The following is a 22,858-nucleotide window of genomic DNA, read 5'->3' as shown; positions in this document are numbered from 1 at the left end:
TCGATAGCACTGCCAAGTAGTGTGAGGTAATACCTTTGGTGGTCGAGTGGTTGCACACTCGTAGCTTCAATCTGGACCACTTGCCACAATGTTGCTTCTGCCGAGTAGGCTAGATATATATTCTTTGTGATAGTCATTTTTTGTTTTTGTTTTTCAGACTGTGGAGCAGAAAAATTTGGTGTAGTGGGCATTGAAGGATTTGGATTATAAATATGCCTTGTATTTGAACACCAATGTATACAGGCATCATGAATTTAAGGTGGCAATAATGTCTAATAATTTGCAGTTCCATTCGTATAAAAATAAGAAAAGATCCTAATTCTATATAAAACTGAGCTTAGAGCCCATCGCAATACAAAGGAAAGGAAAATCCAACCTAGTTTAAAAGCATTCCAGCTCCAGAATCAAACTGTGAAACATATAGACAAATGGATTCGTGACGAATAAATCCCCACCATCCTGATCTGTTAATGTTTATTTATGGCAGATAATTGAACTCCAACAATTTTCTTATTCAGAACATTTCTCAAATGGGAGCCAACTTAGATTGAAAATGAACTGTCATGGCAAGTCACAGATAAAGTACATCTAGAGTCCAACATCAACCCCATTTGATTGTTTTTTTTTTTTTTTTTTTTTTAGATAGATAAATAACCCCATTTGTTTGTTTAATCATGCATCGTCTGACAAATTAAAGACTTTTACATAGGCCAAACAATAGGGGGTCATGCTATTTGCGCACCACGCATTTTCTCACTACCCACCATTTTGTCCCTCAACAAAATTATCAAAGAAGAGCAAAGGTAATAACTGACGAGAGAAGCAAAGGTAATAACTGATTACAATTGTAAGAGAAAAGCAAAGGTAATAACTGACGAAGATAATGGTTGCGATAATAGTGACAGTAACGGTGGCTAAGGTTTGTGATTGAGAAAGATGAGGGTTTTGTATTAATTGATAGGCAAGGGAGGGGTGGTGAGGGTCTCCGAAGAAGAAGAATGAGGAAACTGGGAAGGGAGAAGACGATGGGAGGGATGGTAACCGCCGGTGGTGGACGATCGAAGAAGGAAAGAGTTGGGTAAGGGGGTAGATGACAATTGCAGTGGACGTAGTTAGGGTTAGGATTTGCTAGAGAAGATAAAGGATAATTTGGTATTATTTGAAAATTAGTGAGGTGTGTTAAGACAAAATCAAAATATTCATGCTGTGTGAACTAAGCAAATGGTGTGTAATGAGACAATCAATGGTGTGTAAATAAAATCTCCCACAATAGGAGTACTTGTTTGAGTTAACTTGTAACTTCTACTTTTAAAAAAAACATTTTAAATTATTTGATTAAACTTATTTCAAATAATTTCTAATTCTAATAACTTATTTTAATTCAAAAAAATTAATTATGATAAACTACTCATCCCTTACTTCTAATTATCAACTTATGTTTTACAATTATATTCTTAAATTTTTTTATTTTTTTAAAAATAAGAAGACCCAAATGGACTATAGATTGTTATTTATTTATTTTTTATGAGAAATGTAAACAAGTAGTGAATAACAGAAAATAAAAGTTAATTGAAAAAACTACTTCACAACTTATTTAACAAACACTACTCAGCAACTTAAATCTATAATCTAACGGTTATACCAAATATATTAACAGCTTTTGATTAAACTCATAATTTATAATTTATTAAGTTATAATCTATAATCTGTGTTAACAGCTACACTAAACGGGCCAATAACGATGCCTCTCAAAGAAACTTAAATTATGACAATGGGATTTTCTGCTTTTACAAATTGAACAAAGGGGTAGTGAACAGAAAAGAAAAAGAGAGAAATAGAACACACCAGAATAGGAGATACAGAGAGAGAGAGAGACTAGAAAGAAAAAATAAAAAGATCAAATATATTTACACCATTTTTGCCTACACATCATATTTATTTGCCAAAGCCTCCAACAAATATACCCAATTTCTTTCCAACTTGTATGACCCTCTCTAACACTGGAGGCTAATGAATATATACCATATAATCTGGACACAGCTCCCAATCTATGTTTCGAGAAATATTCACTGCAAAGGGGAATTTGAGCAGACACAGAAATCAGTCAAACCCAATGATTTTCTTCTGTACACCAAGTCACATTGGTGACGGTTTAATGTAAGCTTGTTCCCCTGTGCTGCCTTCTCTGGACCATAGGGCTTTCCAGAGATTTGAATATATGTCTAATTCATCTTTGTGGGAGATATTTCATCGGCGTAGAGAGAGACACAAGCATCTGCAGCACCAGCAGCAAGAAGTACTTGATAGGGGTGGAAGGTGAGGCAGCTTACAGAACCTATTTTCTGGGGCATGAAGGTGGTGTAGTATCTGATGCTGCCTAGTTGTTCACCCTCCAAATTGAAGACTTTGATACGCTGTTGGGTCGAGCCACTGGCAATAATGGGCGCATGCCGATGAATGGCTAGAGCTGTAAGAGAGCCCCTGTGAGCATCAATTGTCAAGTAGGTATCCTTCTGTCGTCTGATGTCGAGGAACTGAATGTCGCCAGCTCGAGATGCAGAGACAATCTGAGTATAAACAAGTCAAAAACTGAATTACGCAAACTTTTTATGACACCGCTAAATGCCAAGTTTGATAGTGATATAGGAGAGGGTAAAGCATGACTATAGGAACAGCAATAGAAAGGCATCAGATTACTATAACCAATAAGTTTAATAATGACCTTTCCCAGATCAAGCCCAGGTTGAAAGCCAACCCCAACAACTCTTTCCACTCTCTGGGTGTGTGGCCATGTTGTACATACAAGCCTGAATAACACAGATTATAAAACACAAAATAGTGTTAATGACGGGGTCAAGAAGATTGGGTATTTATTAGAAGTCTTTAGATGACAATTAAGGATCTGAATGAAACAATAATTACTGCACAAAATAATGAAATACAAATAATAATAAAAAAGAACTTCTCAAAGCCTTCGAAGAGTTATAGTTTCACATGTTTCATTCTTTGAACAGGAATATCTCCAGAAAAATCACATGAATCACATGAATTTATGATCACAAGCTAATGCTCTTATAAGAATGATGCCATACATCATGGGAAAAATTTATGTGAGTACTCCCAATAAAAATAAAAAAAACTACTTACATTTCAGGTGTTCGAATGTCAAACAGTCTGACAGAGCCATCCACAAAACCAGCAACAAATTGACCATCATGAACTTGAGAAGCAGACTACACAAAGCATGAATGAATACAAATATCACCATCAACAATAACAGATGAATGCAGCACAAAACACACTCAAAAATAGCAAGAGCAACAGAAATAATATTTCTTATTTGGTGCACGGGATCCACAACAACAATCATCAGAAGGGATCTGATTTCCATTTACACCCAAAATCATGCCACAAGCCACAGAATAGCAAAATAGACATTAAAATTGTTTTATTCTACTTTAAATTATCGTATCTGCATTGGACTATTGTTTACAAAAAAGTAAAATAGAATTAAATAATAATAAAAAGCCATAGCCTGCGATGTAATTGAACTACAGATTTATGTCAACATTAATTTTGTTGTGAGTAATGTACATAGAGAACTATAGAAAATTTCAGCCCAAAAAATTAAGAGCAAACACAAGAAAAGAAAATGAGGAAAAACAAGTACAATAGACAACAAGGACAATACAGCCACAAGACATAATAACGTAAAAGTGGTATAAGTTTGTAATAAAACCCACCAACGCTGAGATACTGCATTCTGACGAGGAAGGAATAGAATTAACAAGCTGCTCTTTATCCAGGTCCCAAATCATAATGGATGAAAGTTCACCAGACGCATACTAGAAGCAGCAGAGCATTGAACAAATGCGTCAACAAAAATAAATGAAAAACTTAAGCAAGAAGAAACATACACACCCTACAGTTCCTAATTATATTACATCCTAGCGTAAGCATGTACCAGATATCCAGACTGCTGCTGCCAATCCACAATGGCATTCACACTTCGCACACCAGGTCTATGACCTTGGATCGAAGAGAATGCAGTTACAAGTTTTTGTTTACCCTTTAAAGCGTAATCTTTCCAAATCCGAACATTCCCATCACCTGCATCAGACATAGTAGTACAAGTTAGATTCATGAAGCATGTACAAGTTAAACACCTCATCTGAACAAATACAGAAATACAGATATTTACATGAAGCAACAAGAAGCAAGCTGCCATCAAGCTCGTTCACAAGGCAGAGCTTTGATATTCCTTTGTCAGGATAATCATGATTGTCAAAACTGTTGAGCAACGTAGCATCCTCATAATCCCATATTCTGAAAAGATACAAGGACCAAGCAGTTGATACATACACACACAAAACGAAACTATTCTAAAGAACTTAGATTCGACTATCTAGACTGTAAACTGCATTGAGGATAGCAACCTATTTCATTTCCACCATGAAATTAACTTAAAGTACTTCAAAAATGCTTTTCATGTCAGTTTGATATTATTATCAACAAGGGGAAACTTGATAGTGTTATCACCGAGTTGGGCAATTTAAGCACTTTCTTCTGAAATCAACTTCAGCAAATTACCCACCCAAAAAAAAACTTCAGCAAATTAGTAGAGCAGAGGGATGAACGACATAACAATTTGTTTCGCATCTCCAGACCAGATGACACCCAGATATATTAGCTGGTAAGACATCAGTATACTAAAAACATTTTGGAAGGATGCAACTGTGGGTGGTCATTAGTGAGTGGGTAGACTGTGGGCTCACTGGGACTTACAGTAGGCATTGAGCTGCTCGAGACCACCTGAGGTGGAGGAGGTGACAGCTTAGGTGGTCTTGGATGGAGAGAGTGTGGCAGCGGAGAGCCTTTTGAGCATGTCAAAGGTGAGGAGGTTGTAGGGGTGTTGGGTGCAAGCATGTGTAAAATGTCGAATTCATTTAATTATTATATCCATGAACATCAGGATTGGGACAAGACACCTTAATGACCCTCAACTCTAACCTCCAAGACACAGATCCTCTAGTGATCCCAAACAGGGATCATAGGTCACTCGTGCAACCAAGGACGGATACACCAATCCCATGGGGCATTAATATTTCCTTCCTTCTCCCGACCTAGGTAGTTATAATGACAGGGTGCTATTTGGAGAACCAAGTTAGGAGATGTGTGCTTGGAAACAAGAACCACTCATCAAGTCAAGTAATTGGGACTGAATGCAAGTGCCGGTAGGGATATGCTCGGGTGGAGAGTCACTTGGTTGAGTCAAGGGGGTACCAATTAGGTCAATTATAAGCAGAGAAGGTCACAGATTCGAGCAGAGAATCCACAACCAAGCTGAGGGGGAGTTGCGAGCACGTCTTGGTGAGCGAGTCCGGAGGCTTGACTGTAGACCGTAGAAAGGAGCATATGGAGATAGCAATGTGGCAACAATGTACAGCCACTGAGGTGATGACATGGTAAGCCATGTAGGAGATTGGATGGCATGTACCTACACTAACTTCACTTTCACTAAGGATGTTTGCAATCAAACTATAAAAAATAAAATATATAAATCAAAAGTGAGACTCATACCTGATTCGTTCAGTCGCATCTGCAGCAATCACAACTGAATTGAAAGGTTGCAACAAAATTGTTTTGGTACCCGTCTCAAACTTTGTATCCCAACTTGCAATTTGATTATGCAATTTGTTCATAGCTGTGAAGGAAAACAAGCCAACATATTACAGATTATAAAATAAAAGATCAGCAAGATAATAGAAAAATCATTGTAGACTAATCATTCTAGACAACTCAACAATAGAATCAAAGTAGATTATGAAACCAAAAAAAAAAAAAAAATTATGAAATGATAGGAAGGAATGAAATCAATCATTATGAGGACCCACAAGAATGCTGGCATTTTGCAATGTTGTCAAGGGCGATGTTTTCATTCTTCTCTCTTCTAGCCATCATTTCCTCACTATCATCAGCTGCTGTAAGAAGTGGCTTTGAGAAGTGACCACAACTCCAATTGTAGATGGTTGATTGTGGAAGAAAACTACGCTCTGAAATCCCAGAAGCTCCACCGGAACCTAAAAGTGGATCAGCTAATCCTGTGTCTGGAGAATTCATTAGGTGTGGCCTGAACTCTAGCGAGCAAACTCTTCTCATTCCTGATAAGTAACTAGGTCGCGGAGGACTAACCGGAGGAGTTCTAAATGTAAGGGGCAAATGTCCTGTTAACAAGATCTCAAACTTATAAAACATAATAAGAACTTAGCTCAAGCAAAAGAGCAAGACATCCCTTGGAAGAAACAAAATACATAAACAAAGCAAAGATTACCTCCATTCATATCAAACCATGACGATGAACGGGCCAGGCCAACAAGACTTGGAGTTGTGGGTTCAACCAGCCGAACACTGCTGCCAGTAGGCTTCACAGATTTTGTCACCACTTGTTCAATCCCAATAATGGATAGTACTCGCCGACCAAGGCTGGCAATACGTGGTGATGGATCCTTGGCCAATGTAAGCATAGCCAATACACACTGAGAATACAATGCGTTGTCTAGAGGTCTCGGCCTTGTATGGTTTACAATCCCATTGCTCATGCAGTCATTGAACATGCCAGAATCTGAATGTTGGGATGAATCATCAGATAGTGGAGATCCATGCATTATTCCAGAAGTATTGAGGGGACTACTGGAGGAGGCCCTCCCACCTCGAACTGCTGATTGATTGTCTCCACCGACTCTCAACAGAGGACCAATTTGGGAAGGAACTATACTTCCATGTGGCATGTACTGAGTTGGAGTAGTATAACCACTTCCTGTACCCTTCATGGCCAAAGAAGGCAAGGAACTAAGCACAGAGTTAGACTGAGGTTTCCAATACGCCGCAGCAATTGACTTCAAGTGCTTGTTGTGGCCAAAGGCAAAGCGTGCCAGAGCTGTTAAAAAGGAGAAGATATGATCCAAACAGATCAATAATTCACACATACAAAGTCCACTTGCATCACCTATCGCATCATCTATTGCAACACTCCAACCAAATCCAAATAAAATATGTGTGCTATCAGATGCACACAGAAAAGTCTATAACATAGTTATAGCATGACCATAAACACATCCACACGTATTTCAAAATACATGAAAGGGTTTGAAAATTAACTAGAAAGGCAGGCCTGGTCTATTATGTATTAACTATAATGACCTTTTTTTCTGTAGGCATGAAAAGTAAAACGTGAAGGTGGTAGTCATTTTTTCATGTATGAGTAACACAATCTCACAGGACAACACATTCAGCGTCAAGAAATGTAAAAAGTGAGGGAGGTCACATAAGAATTACAGTCATTAGCTTAACAGTAGCTGGTAAAGCATATCATAGAAACCTTAAGTTGCCCATATATATTTCATTACTCACTAACTTGAGCAAATGTAAAAAGTGAGGTAGGTCACATAAGAATTACAGTCATTAGCTTAACGGTAGCTGGTAAAGCATATCATAGAAACCTTAAGTTGCCCATATATATTTCATTACTCACTAACTTGAGCATTTGCTTCAGTTTCTGTAGCAAGACAATCACCAACATTTCAGATATTCTGCCTTTTAAAACACTACATCAGCAATGCAATTACAGTGGAATTAAGTATTATGAGATACCCTTTGTACTTCCTTTTCTGGGTCAATGGAGCTGTTTGAAGCCACTGGCTTACAAGAATTTGAAGGAAAAGAGGGAGAAAAGAATTAAGGGAGAAATATAAGATTGTTTTTTTTCATGACGTAAAAAAGTTGGAGTTATTTGTCTGTATACCACCAATGTTTAGTTTACAAGCACTAGCCATTCCATTATGTCCACTTTTCAGATTAGAGAAAAGCCGGCTCAAAATATTAATTGCTCCAAAGAAATGGTTGAAACAAAAATTAATCATGGAAGCAATGAAAAATTCTACAATATGAAAGAGGCCAAGGGTCCACATACCTACAGCAACCTCTGCCCGTACAAGTGGGCTTCCATCAGAAACAACATTTAAAAGGCTCTTAATAATACTAATCTCAGCTTTAATTTTTTCATCATCATCACATTCTTCATCTCCTCCAATAGCATCTCTGGATGAGTCAAATCCAACAGCAAGCAAGGTCCCCAGTGCAAAAACAGCTGACGCTCTCACCTGAAATAAAGTTCCTTTAATAATAATGGATGTTTCAAGATTAAATGCATAGCTCTGAAAAATAATGTGAACTACAGTAAAAATCATGATGAAAAAATAAGGGGACACCTCGGGTTGGGGCTCAGAGAGCAGAGGAACATATATAGCAGGGGCATCTTCCTGCAAACCAATTATTTGCGCCTCTGTGAAATCCTCCCACAGCTTTCCCAGACAAAGGCAAAGCCACTGAAGAAATAGGGGCTCAGCTTGTGCATCATTTGGAGTTGAACTCTGAAGGTGCTTCAAGCATACATGTATCAAACCAGCTTCAATACATGCCTCCTGACCTCGTCGGTGTCCATCAGCGATGATTGCCGAAACAAAAGCAGCCATTGCACGCTGTTCTGGATATGCTTCTCCACTATCTAGAAATCTTATGAAGTATGTGTGCCCCCCATCCTTAACCAAATCAACCTGGCATGACTATTATCCAGCAAAAAGAAACTGGATTAAATACAATTGCAAGTAATGCAAGAAAGATCACAACCACAAATAATCCACAAGAAAATATTAACATTTTTATCTTCTAAAAACAGTATCATAATCGATCCTAACATAGCCAGCAAATCAGAAACATTTCCATACAAACCTTATCAAGTGCTAAGATTTTTGTCCATATAAACACAAGAATCTGCTGTAGCTCTGGAGTACATGTTTGCAACAGCTTTAGAACATATGGAAAAATTCCAACTGACAAGGCCTAAAAGAACAGAATTTTCATTAAAGTGCATTATTGAATGAGATTCCACAAACTACTCATGTACATAATAACAACAGTAAAACCACAACTACCTACCAGATCCACAGCCCAGGGCCCCATATCGAGGAATCTTCCAAGAAGCACTAAAGCACGAAACCGATGGCATTGACTAAGTAAAACCTAAGACAAAAGGTAGTTTGATGGCCATTCATTGAATTTATAAGAGAAGTGGAAACAACAAAAGTTTCACAAAATGAAAACCAATAAGAAAGCATACAGGTGAAGATGGAGCGTAAGGAAAATCAAGCTTGAGGGGAAGAAAAATTAGAACTGCAAACATAGATATATGCAAAAAGTGGATGCAATTGAGCATTTTTTAAGTGGATTTAGTAGGCAGGTCCTATAGTTGCTCCTATCCTTATTTTTGGTATCCAAGGTAATGGTATACTTTTCTGTAGGACCCTACTAACATTGGTGAAAGCATGAAGCACACTTAAGTAAAAATGCCTCCTGGAACCTATGCACAAAGGCCAAGCGTGCACCTTACTGAAGTAAAGTAAAGAGCATATTTTTCAAACATAATGTACAATCACAAAGGATTCATAGAATATAACAGAGATATGTTCTAAGAAATCAAATACCAATACATTTATCCTTTTAACTAAAATGGCTAGTCTTACGCAACTCTACAAAGGTTGAGCAAACTTTACATAGATACACACCTAACCTTTGACATAGTGCACAAAATGGTTGCCCTGTGACTTAAACCCATAACCTCAAGGTTATTAGGACAAGATTTTACTATTGAACCAATGGTCACCCCCTATCCAATTTATTAAAATTCTATGATTAAATTAGAAAACATTTATTAGTGACCAAATAATCATATAATATTTAAACATAGCTTTCACATAATTTCTCTTGTTCTTTACAAAATATTCAAAACCATGATATTTGATAGCCATAATCAAAATGAAGTATACAGTTAAATCAAAATATACCAAAAAGGCAAACACCAAAAAGCCCTCAAATGGTAAGTAGTGGCTTTTGTCTGATGTAAGCAATGCAATGCAATCCTAGAGTGTATTATCAACAAGGTTTGCGTCATTACTACTATGATATAAATGTTAAAAACTAATAAATTATATTTTTATAAAGAAATAAAAAAGCATGTTTTTGTAAATGCATATCACTTTAACTACTAAAAGAACTTGTGTTGTTCCGCTTTGCGCTTTAAGCACACTTTTACCAACATTGGACTGTACTCGAGAAATTTGCGAGAAATCAACTACAGTATTGCAATAGCCACAACCACTGCTGAGGCTGCTGCTATGGCTGCCTGCTTTTGCCTTCATCACACCATTACAACCACCACCACTACAGCCTCTTTGTTTGTTCTGTCATTGGTTTTTGCCTAGGGCATCTATCTCGTACATTTCGTACATCACAGCTATTCAAAATAATAGATATACAAAAATAAATAAATAAATAAAGTATACTACAAAATCAAATGGTTGCATTGGTCACAGCCAATTAACATGAAATTAGTAGTTGAGATATTTATCCCAAATGAACGATGAAGGCAGCAATAAAGGTAAAATTATCATCAATAATGAGTTGATGGCCGTGACAGAAGGCAGCAATTTCCCCAGATTACTACCTTCCAAAAAATGTCATCAGAAACACGGGCATGTACCGTAATTTATTTGTATTTCTATCACAATAAATAATTAAAACCTCAACATTCTTCACACTAACCTTCTTCCCACAAAAAATATTACACCAAAACAAGTCAATAAATTCCATCAGAACACTTGAATAGAATACTTATGCATTGACCAAATGATCTGCAATTTGGCCAATGTGTAGAAATTAAGAGGGAAAATCTTCACCCCACCTTACCAATTAAAAACAAAAGAAACAGAACTTGACAGGAGATGCTGAAATCATGAAACCTACATGCCAGAAAATTTCCTTAAAAGTCACCAAAATATAGAAAGAATGACCAAATTGTGGCCTATCTTGTAAGGACCAAGAAAAGAGCCAAACCTGAAGAACAATAGGCAACTGCTCAGGAGGTTTCTTATGTTCGGATCCATGATCAAGCCACACCTCAAAAGCTGTTAACTGTTCTGTGAAAAAAGGGCTTGGCTGCAACAAAACAAACATAGTATTACTTTACAACGGTGACTCATCAAAAAGAATAGAAAGAACAAAGCTACATATCTCTAGATGCACTAGGTGACTCTGTCAACCTCAAGACTTCATATGGAAAACCTAGGGGCAATAAACAAAAGAAAATTTTTAGGAAAGACACCTGAAAATCAGCATCAGGATCCTCAACCAAAGCTGGAAGTTGAGAAAGGCAGATTTCAGCAGCCATGTCCCAGGCATCCCTACGTTGCACGGTGTAACAGAATGAGAACATAATAAATGAACACCAAACAGAAAAACATCAAGTGTATAAACACTATCTACCACATATGATGCTGATGGGTGGGTGGCAATATAGGATATGAAATTGGGGAGCAATTTGCAGATCGCATTATTCTCTCAGCAAGTAAAAAATTCCGAAACAGACTAGCAACCAACAGATCTTGTCTGAACAATCTCTGAAAAAGATCTGCAGGATGCAAAATTAAGCAGTTACTAAAGTACCAGCTTAAAGATAAATAACCAAAAAGCTCAATCACAGCAACTACACAGTGAATTACAAAACCAAAATGGCTATTTTGTTACCATGTGGGAGAACATTCCAGGCAATTGTGTCAGTCACTGCTGTAAAAATCCAGTTTAGTTCCCCTAGAAGTGTTTTCCGGTCATTTTGACGGCCAGGAATCCTATCTATAAGTGAACAATTGAGAGATTCACGAAGTAATGAACGAGTACAAAACCTGCGGCACACAACATGATAACCAAACAATTAGTTTTCCCAATTCATACATACATAACTACCACAAAGAAGAAGATACACAAACCATGTCAGTCATAGCAGCCAACCACCAGAACCACTCACGATATCAAATAGGAACATTACCAACAAAACAAAGGAGTACTTCAAAGAAGAGAACAAACTCCAACTAAATTAAACTATGTAAATAACATAAACTAAGCTAGCCAAAACTGATAACCCAGCAAACATGCAAAATTAATTTGCAAGGAACAAAGCACAACATAACAATTTATCAACAGTCAAACAAAAACAGTTTCCCTTCAAATGATAAGCCAAAAGCAATAAAAATAAGTTCTGAACACCAGTGTGAACAGCCGGACATCAAATATTCATAGGAACACATCCCAGCTCAGTTAGTAATTGTTAAAACAAAGTCCTACAATATCAAAACCAAAATAAACAAAAAGTGAAGACTGTCAACATGAGTAAACTTACAGTATAAACACCCAAATCATATGAAAATCAACCCCTCAACTCCAGGAAACTATGCAAATCTGCTTATCCACACCAACAATGCAAGGAGTGCATTACTTCTGTCATAGAGTATAAATTTGTATTTTCCTAATGGGGGAAGATTGTTAATCTAGCATCTTTCATTTTGACCAACAGATGAACTGTGAATGCATACGGTGGTAACCATAGCAAATAAATGTAATATTTTAAAGTAAATATATGAACACTCTAGTGGGCAAAAAAGTTAATTCATTTTTCCCCTTAACATTGACATAAGACATGGTTTACATCCTTTAATTTTGCAAAGAAAGACACCTCTGATGTAAACACTGTATGAACTAGCTTAGAAGTAAAATATTCTGAAAGAAGGAGAATGCATGCCATGGAGTAGGAGCAACCTGCCTATTACCAAAAGGAAGACTTAACAATCACATCTCAGGTGGTAATACAGCTTTAGATTCTATTGTCTCCACCAAAAAAAATCATCGGTACAAATAAAATCATTCCAAAAAGAAATGATCAAAAAAAGAAGGGAAATCATTACAGATGAACTATATAAAAATTTATTAAAATAGTATATATCTTACAAGGAATAACTTTGAAGTCTCTAAAGTGAGAAGAATATTGTGAGCCTATTAGTAAAGCAAATTCAATGAAGCTAGTAATCTCCAAAACAAAATAAATTTCAGTCTAATTAACGGAGCTGCATAGAAAGGGAAAAATAAGCATCAATAACTAACATGGGTATGTCACATGATAATCCCATTCTATCCCACCTCAAATATAACAATATTAAATGCAAATGTGGAAAATAAAATGTGGGTGCGTCCACCCCGAGACTCCCAAACAACAAAGTACTAGCTTCAACATACATTTGCAGAAAGTCCATTCTACAGTAGAAAATAATCAAATGCCAAAAGTCTCCAAAAGAAGAACTTGCCTTAAACCAACACACCATCCTTCAAGAATTTTATTATTTAAGATGGCGTGTTGGCTTCAAAGGTTTTGTTAGTTATCTCAGGTTATACAAAACAAAAATATAGCTGCATTACTGGAAACAAGTGTGATCATCCTCCAAAATTGACAATCACAGATTCATTTATTCCCTGGTATGACAATTTTCATAAAGTATGCTGGCAATAGCCACGATTATCATTTATGCTAATAGCAGAAAAAACATAAACTTACAATGACACAGGAGCTCATTCAACAACAGCATAACAGCAATATAAGCCCTTTCCTTAATTCTACCTTCAAACCAATTAATGAGAGTCCAAACTATGTCGTACACTCAGCTCAAAACATACTCAGGATCATAAGACAAAAGGGTGTTAACAAACATGAAGATGCTTGGACCTAAAAGATGCATTACCGAAGACAAGAAAGAAACATAGGGGCTCAAAGCTAGCAGTCTGGCCAGCACTAAAAGAGTTTGCAAAAGAAAATAGAATTAAAGCTGGTAATGAAAATGAAATAAATGAATAAAATGTCTCGCCATCTCAATGCCATCTTGATGGGAGTGGTGAGGCATGACGTAAACACATCAGCAGGAAATTCTGCACTCTGAGGAAGAGTCTCATGTGCTTCACAGGCTGCAAGCAGAATGCAATCCCTCAGGGAAGATCCAGAAGAAGTAGAAGCACTCCAATCCTGAAGCTATAACATAGACAATCATACTAAAAGTCAGAGAGCTGAAGAAACACAATAATAATTCCTATATCATGGCAAAATCAAACGCTTATTATGAATTCACCCTACACAGAATTGAATACCTCTATGAAGGCATTGACAATCATTCCCGCAGCAGAGCAGTCAAAAACATATATCGATGGTGTCTTCAACCAGGAATCAAGATCACTGATCGGTAATGGGATATATTGTGTATAACTCTGGACCAAATGACACAATCAAGAGAATATAAAGATTTGTAACAGATTATGAACAATAAAAGGAATGGAAACACTCTCAGCTCAGTAATGAAACCTTGTTGAACAGCCAAATTTCACCATTAGCAGTTGGCTTTGGCACACCATGTCCATTGTAATGAAACAGAACTCTTTCAGACTTGGCATATTTGCGACACGTAGTACAAAGTTTCTTCACTTCTTCTACGGTAGGATCTAATTGGGTCTTGTAGCGGGCCTGTTCAAATTTCAACAAATTAGGATGTGTTTGAGTGAGGATTGGATCAAGAGTTTAAAAAAATGCATAAGAATAAAGCCTCTCATGAAAGGCCCCAATTTCAAAAATTTAAAAGAATGACAGGTTGCAGGGTCTGTTGAACTGCACTAACAGACAAAGAAGTCAGATATGGGAATGAGACATGGATGCGGCACAACACGGACATGCCAACATGACAATTTAAAAAAAATAAAATAAAATAAAAAAATAGAACACGATATGACAAGGGCACAAGAACAAATAAAAATATTTTTACATATTCATGAAAATAATAACAATTTCTTCATTTTCCATATCTATCTACTGAAAAAGAAGTGTTAACAAAAAATCCTAACATCTATTTTACAAAGCCCAGTTCATAAGAAAATTGAAACTTTTTGGCTTTAGAATTCATAAAATTATAATTTTTTAAAAAGGAAGTAATAGTTATTACATCACATTGTTTTGATTTTAATCATTAGCTCCAAAGTTACCTTCTTTAAACTTGCCATGTGTCACATGTGTGTCTAAATGATGGACGCATATATCTTCCAAGTTTAAAAAATGCATCCAATACGAAAAAATTTAAATAATAATACGACATACAAGGACACGACACTTTCGTATAAGTGTTTGTGCTTCTTAGCTGACATATCAAAAGCATTTATCTTCCTATTCGAGGCAAGTGGATTTTTAGAAATATTATATTTTTATTTTTTAATTTAAAATAGATTTGGCTAGAACTATTATTCAAGTTTAATATTTTTAGAACATCTGGTGGTGCCCAGCCATCGGACCAGATTTGTCGTAAAATATCAGTCTCGAAACCAATGTGTTAATAGAAAGCCAACCTATTAACCACAACATCTTGAGATGTTCTTCTCATTATCAAACCGATAGTGAAGATGACTCTGAAGATGAGTTATTCAAGGATTATGATGGATATCAGTTAGTAAAGCGACGAAGAAAATTTGGTTATGAATTCAATAGGCATAATCACATGAAGTATGGATCTTCGCATTTTTAGGTAGAACTTGAAAGTCCCAATTTTAATAATTCTTGCAATATCAAGGAATTTATGTATTGGTTTTGGAAATTAACAAATTCTTAAGGAGATCCCCCCCCCCCCCTCTCAAAAAAAAAAAAAAAGTCAAATATGTCACATGTAAGTCGAAACAAATTCTTGAGCCGGAATAACTATTAAGTTGAAATAAATTCTTGAGTCAAAACAACTGTTCCAAGATAATTTTGATTTGCAATATCAACAACAATTTAATAACTATTATGTGGTTGTGGATACAAATTATACGAGGAGCAGGTTGATGGATTTGTCAAGCTCAAATCAGCTGGATATTGAAAGAAAGAGAGATTTGAGTCGTCCGAAGTTTGATATATATGAAGACCCAAATGAAGACGTGATGGAATTAGATATTGTCGAACTTGATGTAGGAGCGATAGTGGAAATCCATTGAAATTGAGCCCATAGAAGACAAGGAATTTAATGACGACAAATAAGAACCAGACCTTCAAGTAAAGACTTTATGTTCGAAGGGACAAAAAAAGAAGTTGAGATTAAAAACGTTCTTGTTAGCATGATTCAAGATGCATCTCCTGTTTTGGTTGGTTCCAAAATCAATTCATTAGAAGTAATCTTGGCCCTTGAAAGAACAAGAGTCTAGTTTTACATTAGGAGCAAAGCTTCCTTTTGTGATGCTTTACAATCTATTGAATATTTTCCAACAGCCAATCACAAATGGTTATTAGTTGAATGCATAAGTGATAATGTGATTAAAGGGAATCTTCAGAGGACATGCCTTACCTTACCACACTTGAAGTTTATTCAAGGTGAGGATGATGATGCAAGTGGATTTTTAGAAATTTTTAATTTTATTTTTCTAAAATTATATTTTGACTAGAATTATAATTTAAGTCTAATATTTCTAGTTTTGAACAATTCCTTAGGGCCATCAGACTATGGGAAAACCCTTGAATTAACCGTGGTGCACTTGCAGGAAACTTTTTGCCGAGGGCTTGTGCACCCCTGAGGATTAATCAAAATTTGATCCGGACACCCCAATGCCAATCAATATATATATATATATATATATTTCTAGTTTCCAAATTGGTTAGATTTCATATTTTTATTTCTTTGTCTATAAAAAATTGGATTACTTGGTCTACCAGACTCATGACTAGTTTTCTACTATTTTATTTTCCTTTTTAGTATTCATATAGTTGTTAGAATTTTTATTATTATAAATTAGATTGTATGCTTTACGCCTATTTCGTGTGATTTGATTCTTAATCAAATTTAAGAAAAATAGGAAGTTTTCTTGTTTGTGTGTGTTCATAATTTTTCATGTGTTATTCTTGGTTCCTAGACGATACCCTACATCACAGATAACTTTAATGGCAACTCCTTACCATTTCTATTATTTTCTGTATGCAAGTCATACCCACTTAATTACAAGCCATACCCACTTAATTTCAGTCTTTCATATGACTTTGATTCTGTTCTTTCAATTTTATTTGAACATACATTGGGGAAAAGAATCCTAGGCCCAAATTGGAGATCGGACAATGTACAATAAAATCCTTCACTACAAATATTGCAACCGCTATAAATCCATCACCATCATGGCATCACCCAAACACATTCAAAAAGGAATCTGAACTTAATGAAGCACCCAATAATACAATTAGAAACTAAAATGTTCTCACCCTTGGTTGCCACCTCTCATACTGAAGACTCAATGTTTTCCCAATAGTTTCAAGTGCTTTTTGAGGGGCCATAGCAAATGGATCTGCAAAAGGAGAAAATCAAGGATAACAAGAGAAGACAGAATACCACATGACATCGGTACAAGAAGCCTGTAACGGGCTAAGTTCAGAAGACATTTATATACATATAAGCATAAAAAGGACCATGAAACAAGTTTAATGCTCTATTTTAGTTTGCCATCCCACTATAGTTCTGTAAACATGAGTTTTCATCCAATTCCGTGAATATATCAAAATCCAAAATTTCCCAAACTTCAGCCTTTGCAGCCAAATTTGACTAATCCAAAATTTTATTTTATTTTTTTACTTTTTTCAACCAAATTGCAGAGAAATTTATCAAAACTCAAATTTTCTAGAGTTTTTCCAAATATTCCAACTTTTCAGCCAAATATTTTTATCTAATTTTTGACCAATTCATAGTCGATCAAAGGCCTGAATCTAACTTTTCACAGATATATGCATAAAGTTGGCGAATTTGAAAACCTTGCATCCGACTAAATGCAAATAGTGAAGCAAAGCTACCAATATTAACTGACAGTTTGAAATGATTGTACATACAGAATAGGGTCTGCACAATTCCTGAATAAGCTAGAAAATGGGTAATAATTTAATAAAAGACCATGGCATTTTGTTTGGAAAATTGCAAAGAACTAGCAAGTTTGACAAGTAACCTGAATCAATGCCTCAACACCCAGGACAAGCCGTTAATATTCTTGTTTACACTGTTTACAGGGTGCTACAGCATATCAAATAATAGAGTTCTATAGTTATAACTTATATGTCTAGAAGTTGTGCCTGAAACATTACATTATGACCATTGTTCGTCAACTGAGCTGTAGCTTGCTCCAGTGGTAGGGACTCTAAAGAAGGCTCACGAGGTCTGAGGCTCAAGCCCTAGACCTCCTTCCCCGTCCCTGTTCTTGAAAAAATAAAATTAATAAAAAAGCAGAATGTGCTGATAAAGATATTTGGTTTTCAGCAATGAAACAAGAAACCAACACTTGTAATCTTTCGGATGACCACAATGATCAGTCAATTCAACAAAGAACAGGTTTCTTATCTCCTCAGGATTAATCAACTAATGTATTGAGAAGAATCAATACAAAGAACTAATCACTTATCCAATAAATCACAAGAGGAAGAAGAAGACAAAGAATTCATCACATTGGACTGAGAAAGTTACAACCACAATCTCCAGCAGCAGCACACCAAAAAAAAATACAACCGCAAGCAAAGGAAAAAAGAAAAATAGGAAAAAATAAGCAGTGCGATGATAGTACCTATCCAGCACTCCATTCTGGCACAAGGAGATATCTTAATTACATCAGGTGGGTCAACACTAATGTTTAAACAGAGAACAAGCGCGACACATCCTGTCTTCATCTGCCATAGAAGTTCAGAGTCATGCAAAAATAGATATACAAGTATGAATAATATCAAATCAGCAAGTAACTACTCAGAACTTTTACTGGCATGAACTATAAAATAAACTTAGGTAAGGAAGGATACTCCACATCAAAAACAATTCATGCAAAAACATCAGAGTAAGAGACCACTCTCATGCATAATTTATCTCATCAAATTCTGAAGAAATATAAACCTTAGCAAACAATGCAGATCATTAACCTCACCAACCTACAAAAACATGAAACAAGATAAAGAAAAGAAGGGAAAAGAAAAAAACTAAGGTCCTTATCATTAGCTGAAAGAATTGGAATTAAAACTTCATGCACTATAACATAGTTATCAAATCGAGAATCATATCATGAATCGAAATTCTAATTATGGGAATGGTGAATTGAATCGATAATCATAAGATTAGGCACAAACTATAAAAAATAAAATAAAATAAAATAAATGATGCTAAACAATTGTATTTTTTTTTTTTATTATTATTGTTGAACAACAACAAAAGATAAATATTATTAAAAGAGAAAATAAGATGTACAAAAATAATGAGGAAAAAAAATGAAAACATTGACTTTAGAAGGCACATTTCCACCCCAAATTACCTTATGGGGATTAAAAAAAATTGAAACATTAGGATCATCGATAATGGAATCAAAAAAGTATATTTGCAAGAAAAAAACCCTGAAAATGAATAGGTCATGCTCTCCTATCATAGGTCTCAAAGAAATACCATCAAGAATGGATAACAAACAAACTACCTGAATGACCCTAGAAAAATTGAAATTCCAAGTGATTGGAAGACACTTTAGTCAAATAGCCATATTCAACTGCCATATCCTTATACCTAGCTCCAAACCAATGGCAACCAGGCCACATAGTCATATAGAAGGACTGGTGCATAATGCTTTATCTTTCACACAACCCATCACATGCCGAAAGATAGAAGACAGTTTTTGTATGTAAACAACCAACATAAAACTCATGCTCATGTCTCATGAACATTGAGCCTAAAGATTTTCCATTCAGGGTGATAGTAACACACTGCATAGGATCAAGGTTTTAGAGGAAAATGGAATAGGATTCCCGAGTCAATCACGCTAAAGGACACGCTACATTGGTGCCTAGATGTTGTGAGAAGTAGTACAGGGTACATCAATTTAGTACACAAGCATGAACAAAGAAGCTAGTCTGAGAGAGTAAGATTCACAAAGGAACTTGGAACATGTGAACATTAGAGAGTAAAGGGTTGAAATTAGTAGAACGCTGAGTAGAAGGTGAAGTATATAACTCGTTACTGAAAACTAAGCTTGATATATACAAAAAGACAAACACAATAATGGGGATGACAAAAGTTCATTTTTTATTGGCTGAGATCCCTAGAATCACAATTTATGTAAATGCCCAATTCACATTAGCAACCGGAATTTTAAATCCTACCTAATTGGTCAGTAATTGTCAATTATTCTAACATGACAAACATCGTCTGCATTGCTGGTTACAAATTTACTTCTTATTATTCAACCAATTTAAGTTTGGTCAACATTCTGGAGATGTTAGTCATTTTAAGAGCAATACAGAGACTCCAGATGCTTTAGGCAGCAAAATCAAACTCAATATTCAAACTGCTACAAAGACTAAAACAGCATTGCCAAAAATCTAAAAATTCACAGTTCTCCAAAAAAGAGCATATAGGGGGAGAAAAAGAGCTTACACGGTCCTTGGGCCGCCATTTCGAGACTAACCCACTATCAGACGGGCCAGCCGGAACACAATCCTCGAAAGCTTCATGTCTCAGGTCACACAAAACAATAGTCTGGGGCAAATACGCCATGCTCGTAGCAGTGGTAGTGACATTGCCATAACTACTACTCGCAGTGTCGAAATCCCTATCCCTTCTCTGCCCAACAAAATCCATGTCGTCGTGGTTCGAACACTCGTCTAAGTGATTCGAAACCGCCGATGAAGATTGCGAAAATCGAGACGACATTAAATCCCCCAGTGCCATTCAACCAATACACAGATACATATAGACTATCAGCCTTGCCCTAATCGGACCGTATCGCAATACCATACACCACCACAGCAAGAACTCATACCATATATTCAGAAAATGAAAACTTTAACGATCGAAAACCGGAGCTTTATGGCTGGGCCGATGAAAGAGAGACTCCCCTGTAATCAACAAAACCACTGAACTAGCGGCGCGTGGAGATTCTCCTGAGAAAAGACAGCGAATCCAGCTCCGAAAACCCTAGAAAAGCTTGGATGAGACGAGTGCGGAGGCTCTGAAAACCCTAGAAACCCTAGGCGACGACGACAAAGATGAAGATGCACATAGAGCAGTGCGGCTGAGCCCAAGAAAGAGAGAGGGGTCTTTTTTTGAACGATGAAAGAGGGGTCTGATTTAAGTGATTTTTTCTGTGAAATAAATAGGGTGTGAGAGAGAGAATTACCCTTTTTAAAAAAAAAAATTAATTTATAAATATTCTATATAAATCAAAATTGTAAATCCTAGTATTAGTATATTCTATATAAATCAAAATTAAAATTTTATAAATATTCTATATAAATCAAAATTGTAAATACTACTATTAGTATATTTTTTTTATAACTATAACTGGTTGTTCCGAACTCCACGCTCGAATTTATTAGTAGAATTATTTTCATTAGCACGTTAGATGATTTATACATTTCTCTTACTCAATTGAATTCCAGCATAAAAGGCAAAATAGATATATTTGACGTTTTTGTTAAAAAAAATCCATTTTTGTGATTCTAATAAATTCCCCATTACTCATTTCACACTTACTTTTATTATTAAAATTAATTTTACTTCAGATTATTACTTAAAATTACAAAAAAAAATGGGAATAATGAAAAGGTAATTATAATTAAGGTAAAATTTTCACATGCCAACCAAATTCCACTCTTTCTCTGTTGGAAAATTCTACTATACAAACTTCATACCATATACACCTCTAAGTTATGTCATTTTTTTTAGTTATAATAATTTTTTATTTTAATTATGACTTATGAAATTTTTGGTTATGCTTCATGTATTTATTATTTGGTTATGACTTTTTTTTTAAGTTATGATTCAAAAAGTATAAAATTATACAATTTTTTTCTTTAGTTATAAGATGAATATGGTACACATCCTTTGAGAAATATATATATACCTTATAAGGTGCATACAATATACACCTTTTGAGGAACGTGTACCATGTTTTTTCCCTCTCTCTTTTCTCTTTCTTTTGTAGCTCCAATCATCAATCAACAATTATAACAAAAAATCTCTGTACAAATTCTAATTTAAAAATCTTTCTACAAATGTGCATGAATGCTTTTCTCTTTCTTTTGTAACTCCAATCGTCAATCAACAATTATAACAAAAATCTTTGTACAAATTTAAATTTAAAAATCTTTCTCCAAATGTGCATGAATGCAAGTTTTAAATAGTTCAATGTGATATTATATAGGCTTGGTTGAGAAGTGGGTTGATTTTTTGGTTTTTTTTACTATTTTAGCCTGAGGCTAAAAAGTTTGGTTTGGAAAAGACTTTTGACTTTTTTGACTTTTTTATTTTTTTTTTGAGAAAAAAATGTAATAATTATGGATTGAACGTGATATTTTATTTTATTGAATTAAAAAATTTATTTTATTTTTTATAATTATTTTAGTCCAAAAAACCTCCAAACCAACTTACCAAATGGAGCCATATTGTAATACTTCCTACTATATACGTTTTTACAGAATGCATATGATAGACTTCTTCATACAAATAATATATGGTAAGTACTACCTAAATATACGTCTCAAACTTGAGTTGTGTTACAATGCAGTGGTTCCAAGTTCCAACTAAAAGTCAAGCCACCATTAGGCCTTGGAACTTAAATTACATAGGATGTATGTACATATAATATATACTTTAAAACTCAAATGATATGGTAATTAATTAGAATATTTAAGATAATAATTTATTTCTTATTTTCTTAATTATCAATTAATCATGTCATTTATATATCATTGAATCTAAACTATAAGTCTAAAAAATAGATTTATATATCATTTTTTAAAGAATTATCAAATGGAGGGACTTGTTTGTGGTGACCTTAATAGGTCTTAATCAGCCATGCACACACCAAAGATAAACTCAATGATTAAGCGTAGATAAACTCAATGATTAAGCGTTTGATTTCAACA

The 22,858-nt window shown here is 35.2% G+C and overlaps 1 protein-coding gene across 1 annotated transcript; it reads right to left on the bottom strand.

Annotated features, from left to right (window-relative positions):
• Positions 1-1,658: 1,658 nt before the first annotated feature.
• Positions 1,659-21,086, bottom strand: RAPTOR1 (Regulatory-associated protein of TOR 1). The gene is made up of 23 exons (XM_028221111.2): positions 20,367-21,086; positions 18,526-18,628; positions 17,186-17,268; positions 14,288-14,446; positions 14,077-14,193; positions 13,800-13,960; positions 11,638-11,792; positions 11,377-11,521; positions 11,216-11,294; positions 10,948-11,049; positions 8,995-9,078; positions 8,788-8,898; positions 8,268-8,621; positions 7,970-8,159; positions 6,332-6,937; positions 5,895-6,224; positions 5,581-5,704; positions 4,202-4,326; positions 3,965-4,110; positions 3,744-3,845; positions 3,148-3,233; positions 2,723-2,807; positions 1,659-2,567 (listed from the first exon to the last, which is right to left on the bottom strand). The coding sequence occupies exons 1-23, from the start codon at positions 20,658-20,660 to the stop codon at positions 2,223-2,225; spliced, it is 4,086 nt and encodes a 1,361-aa protein (XP_028076912.2). The 5' UTR covers positions 20,661-21,086; the 3' UTR covers positions 1,659-2,222.
• Between the last annotated feature and the right edge of the window lie 1,772 nt (positions 21,087-22,858).

This window comes from Camellia sinensis, chromosome 3, assembly GCF_055761805.1.
Source record: "Camellia sinensis isolate YWXY chromosome 3, ASM5576180v1, whole genome shotgun sequence".
Classification (NCBI taxonomy): Eukaryota; Viridiplantae; Streptophyta; class Magnoliopsida; order Ericales; family Theaceae; genus Camellia; species Camellia sinensis.
Note: the sequence above shows the minus strand (reverse complement) of the source record. Positions and strands in the feature narration are given on the sequence as shown.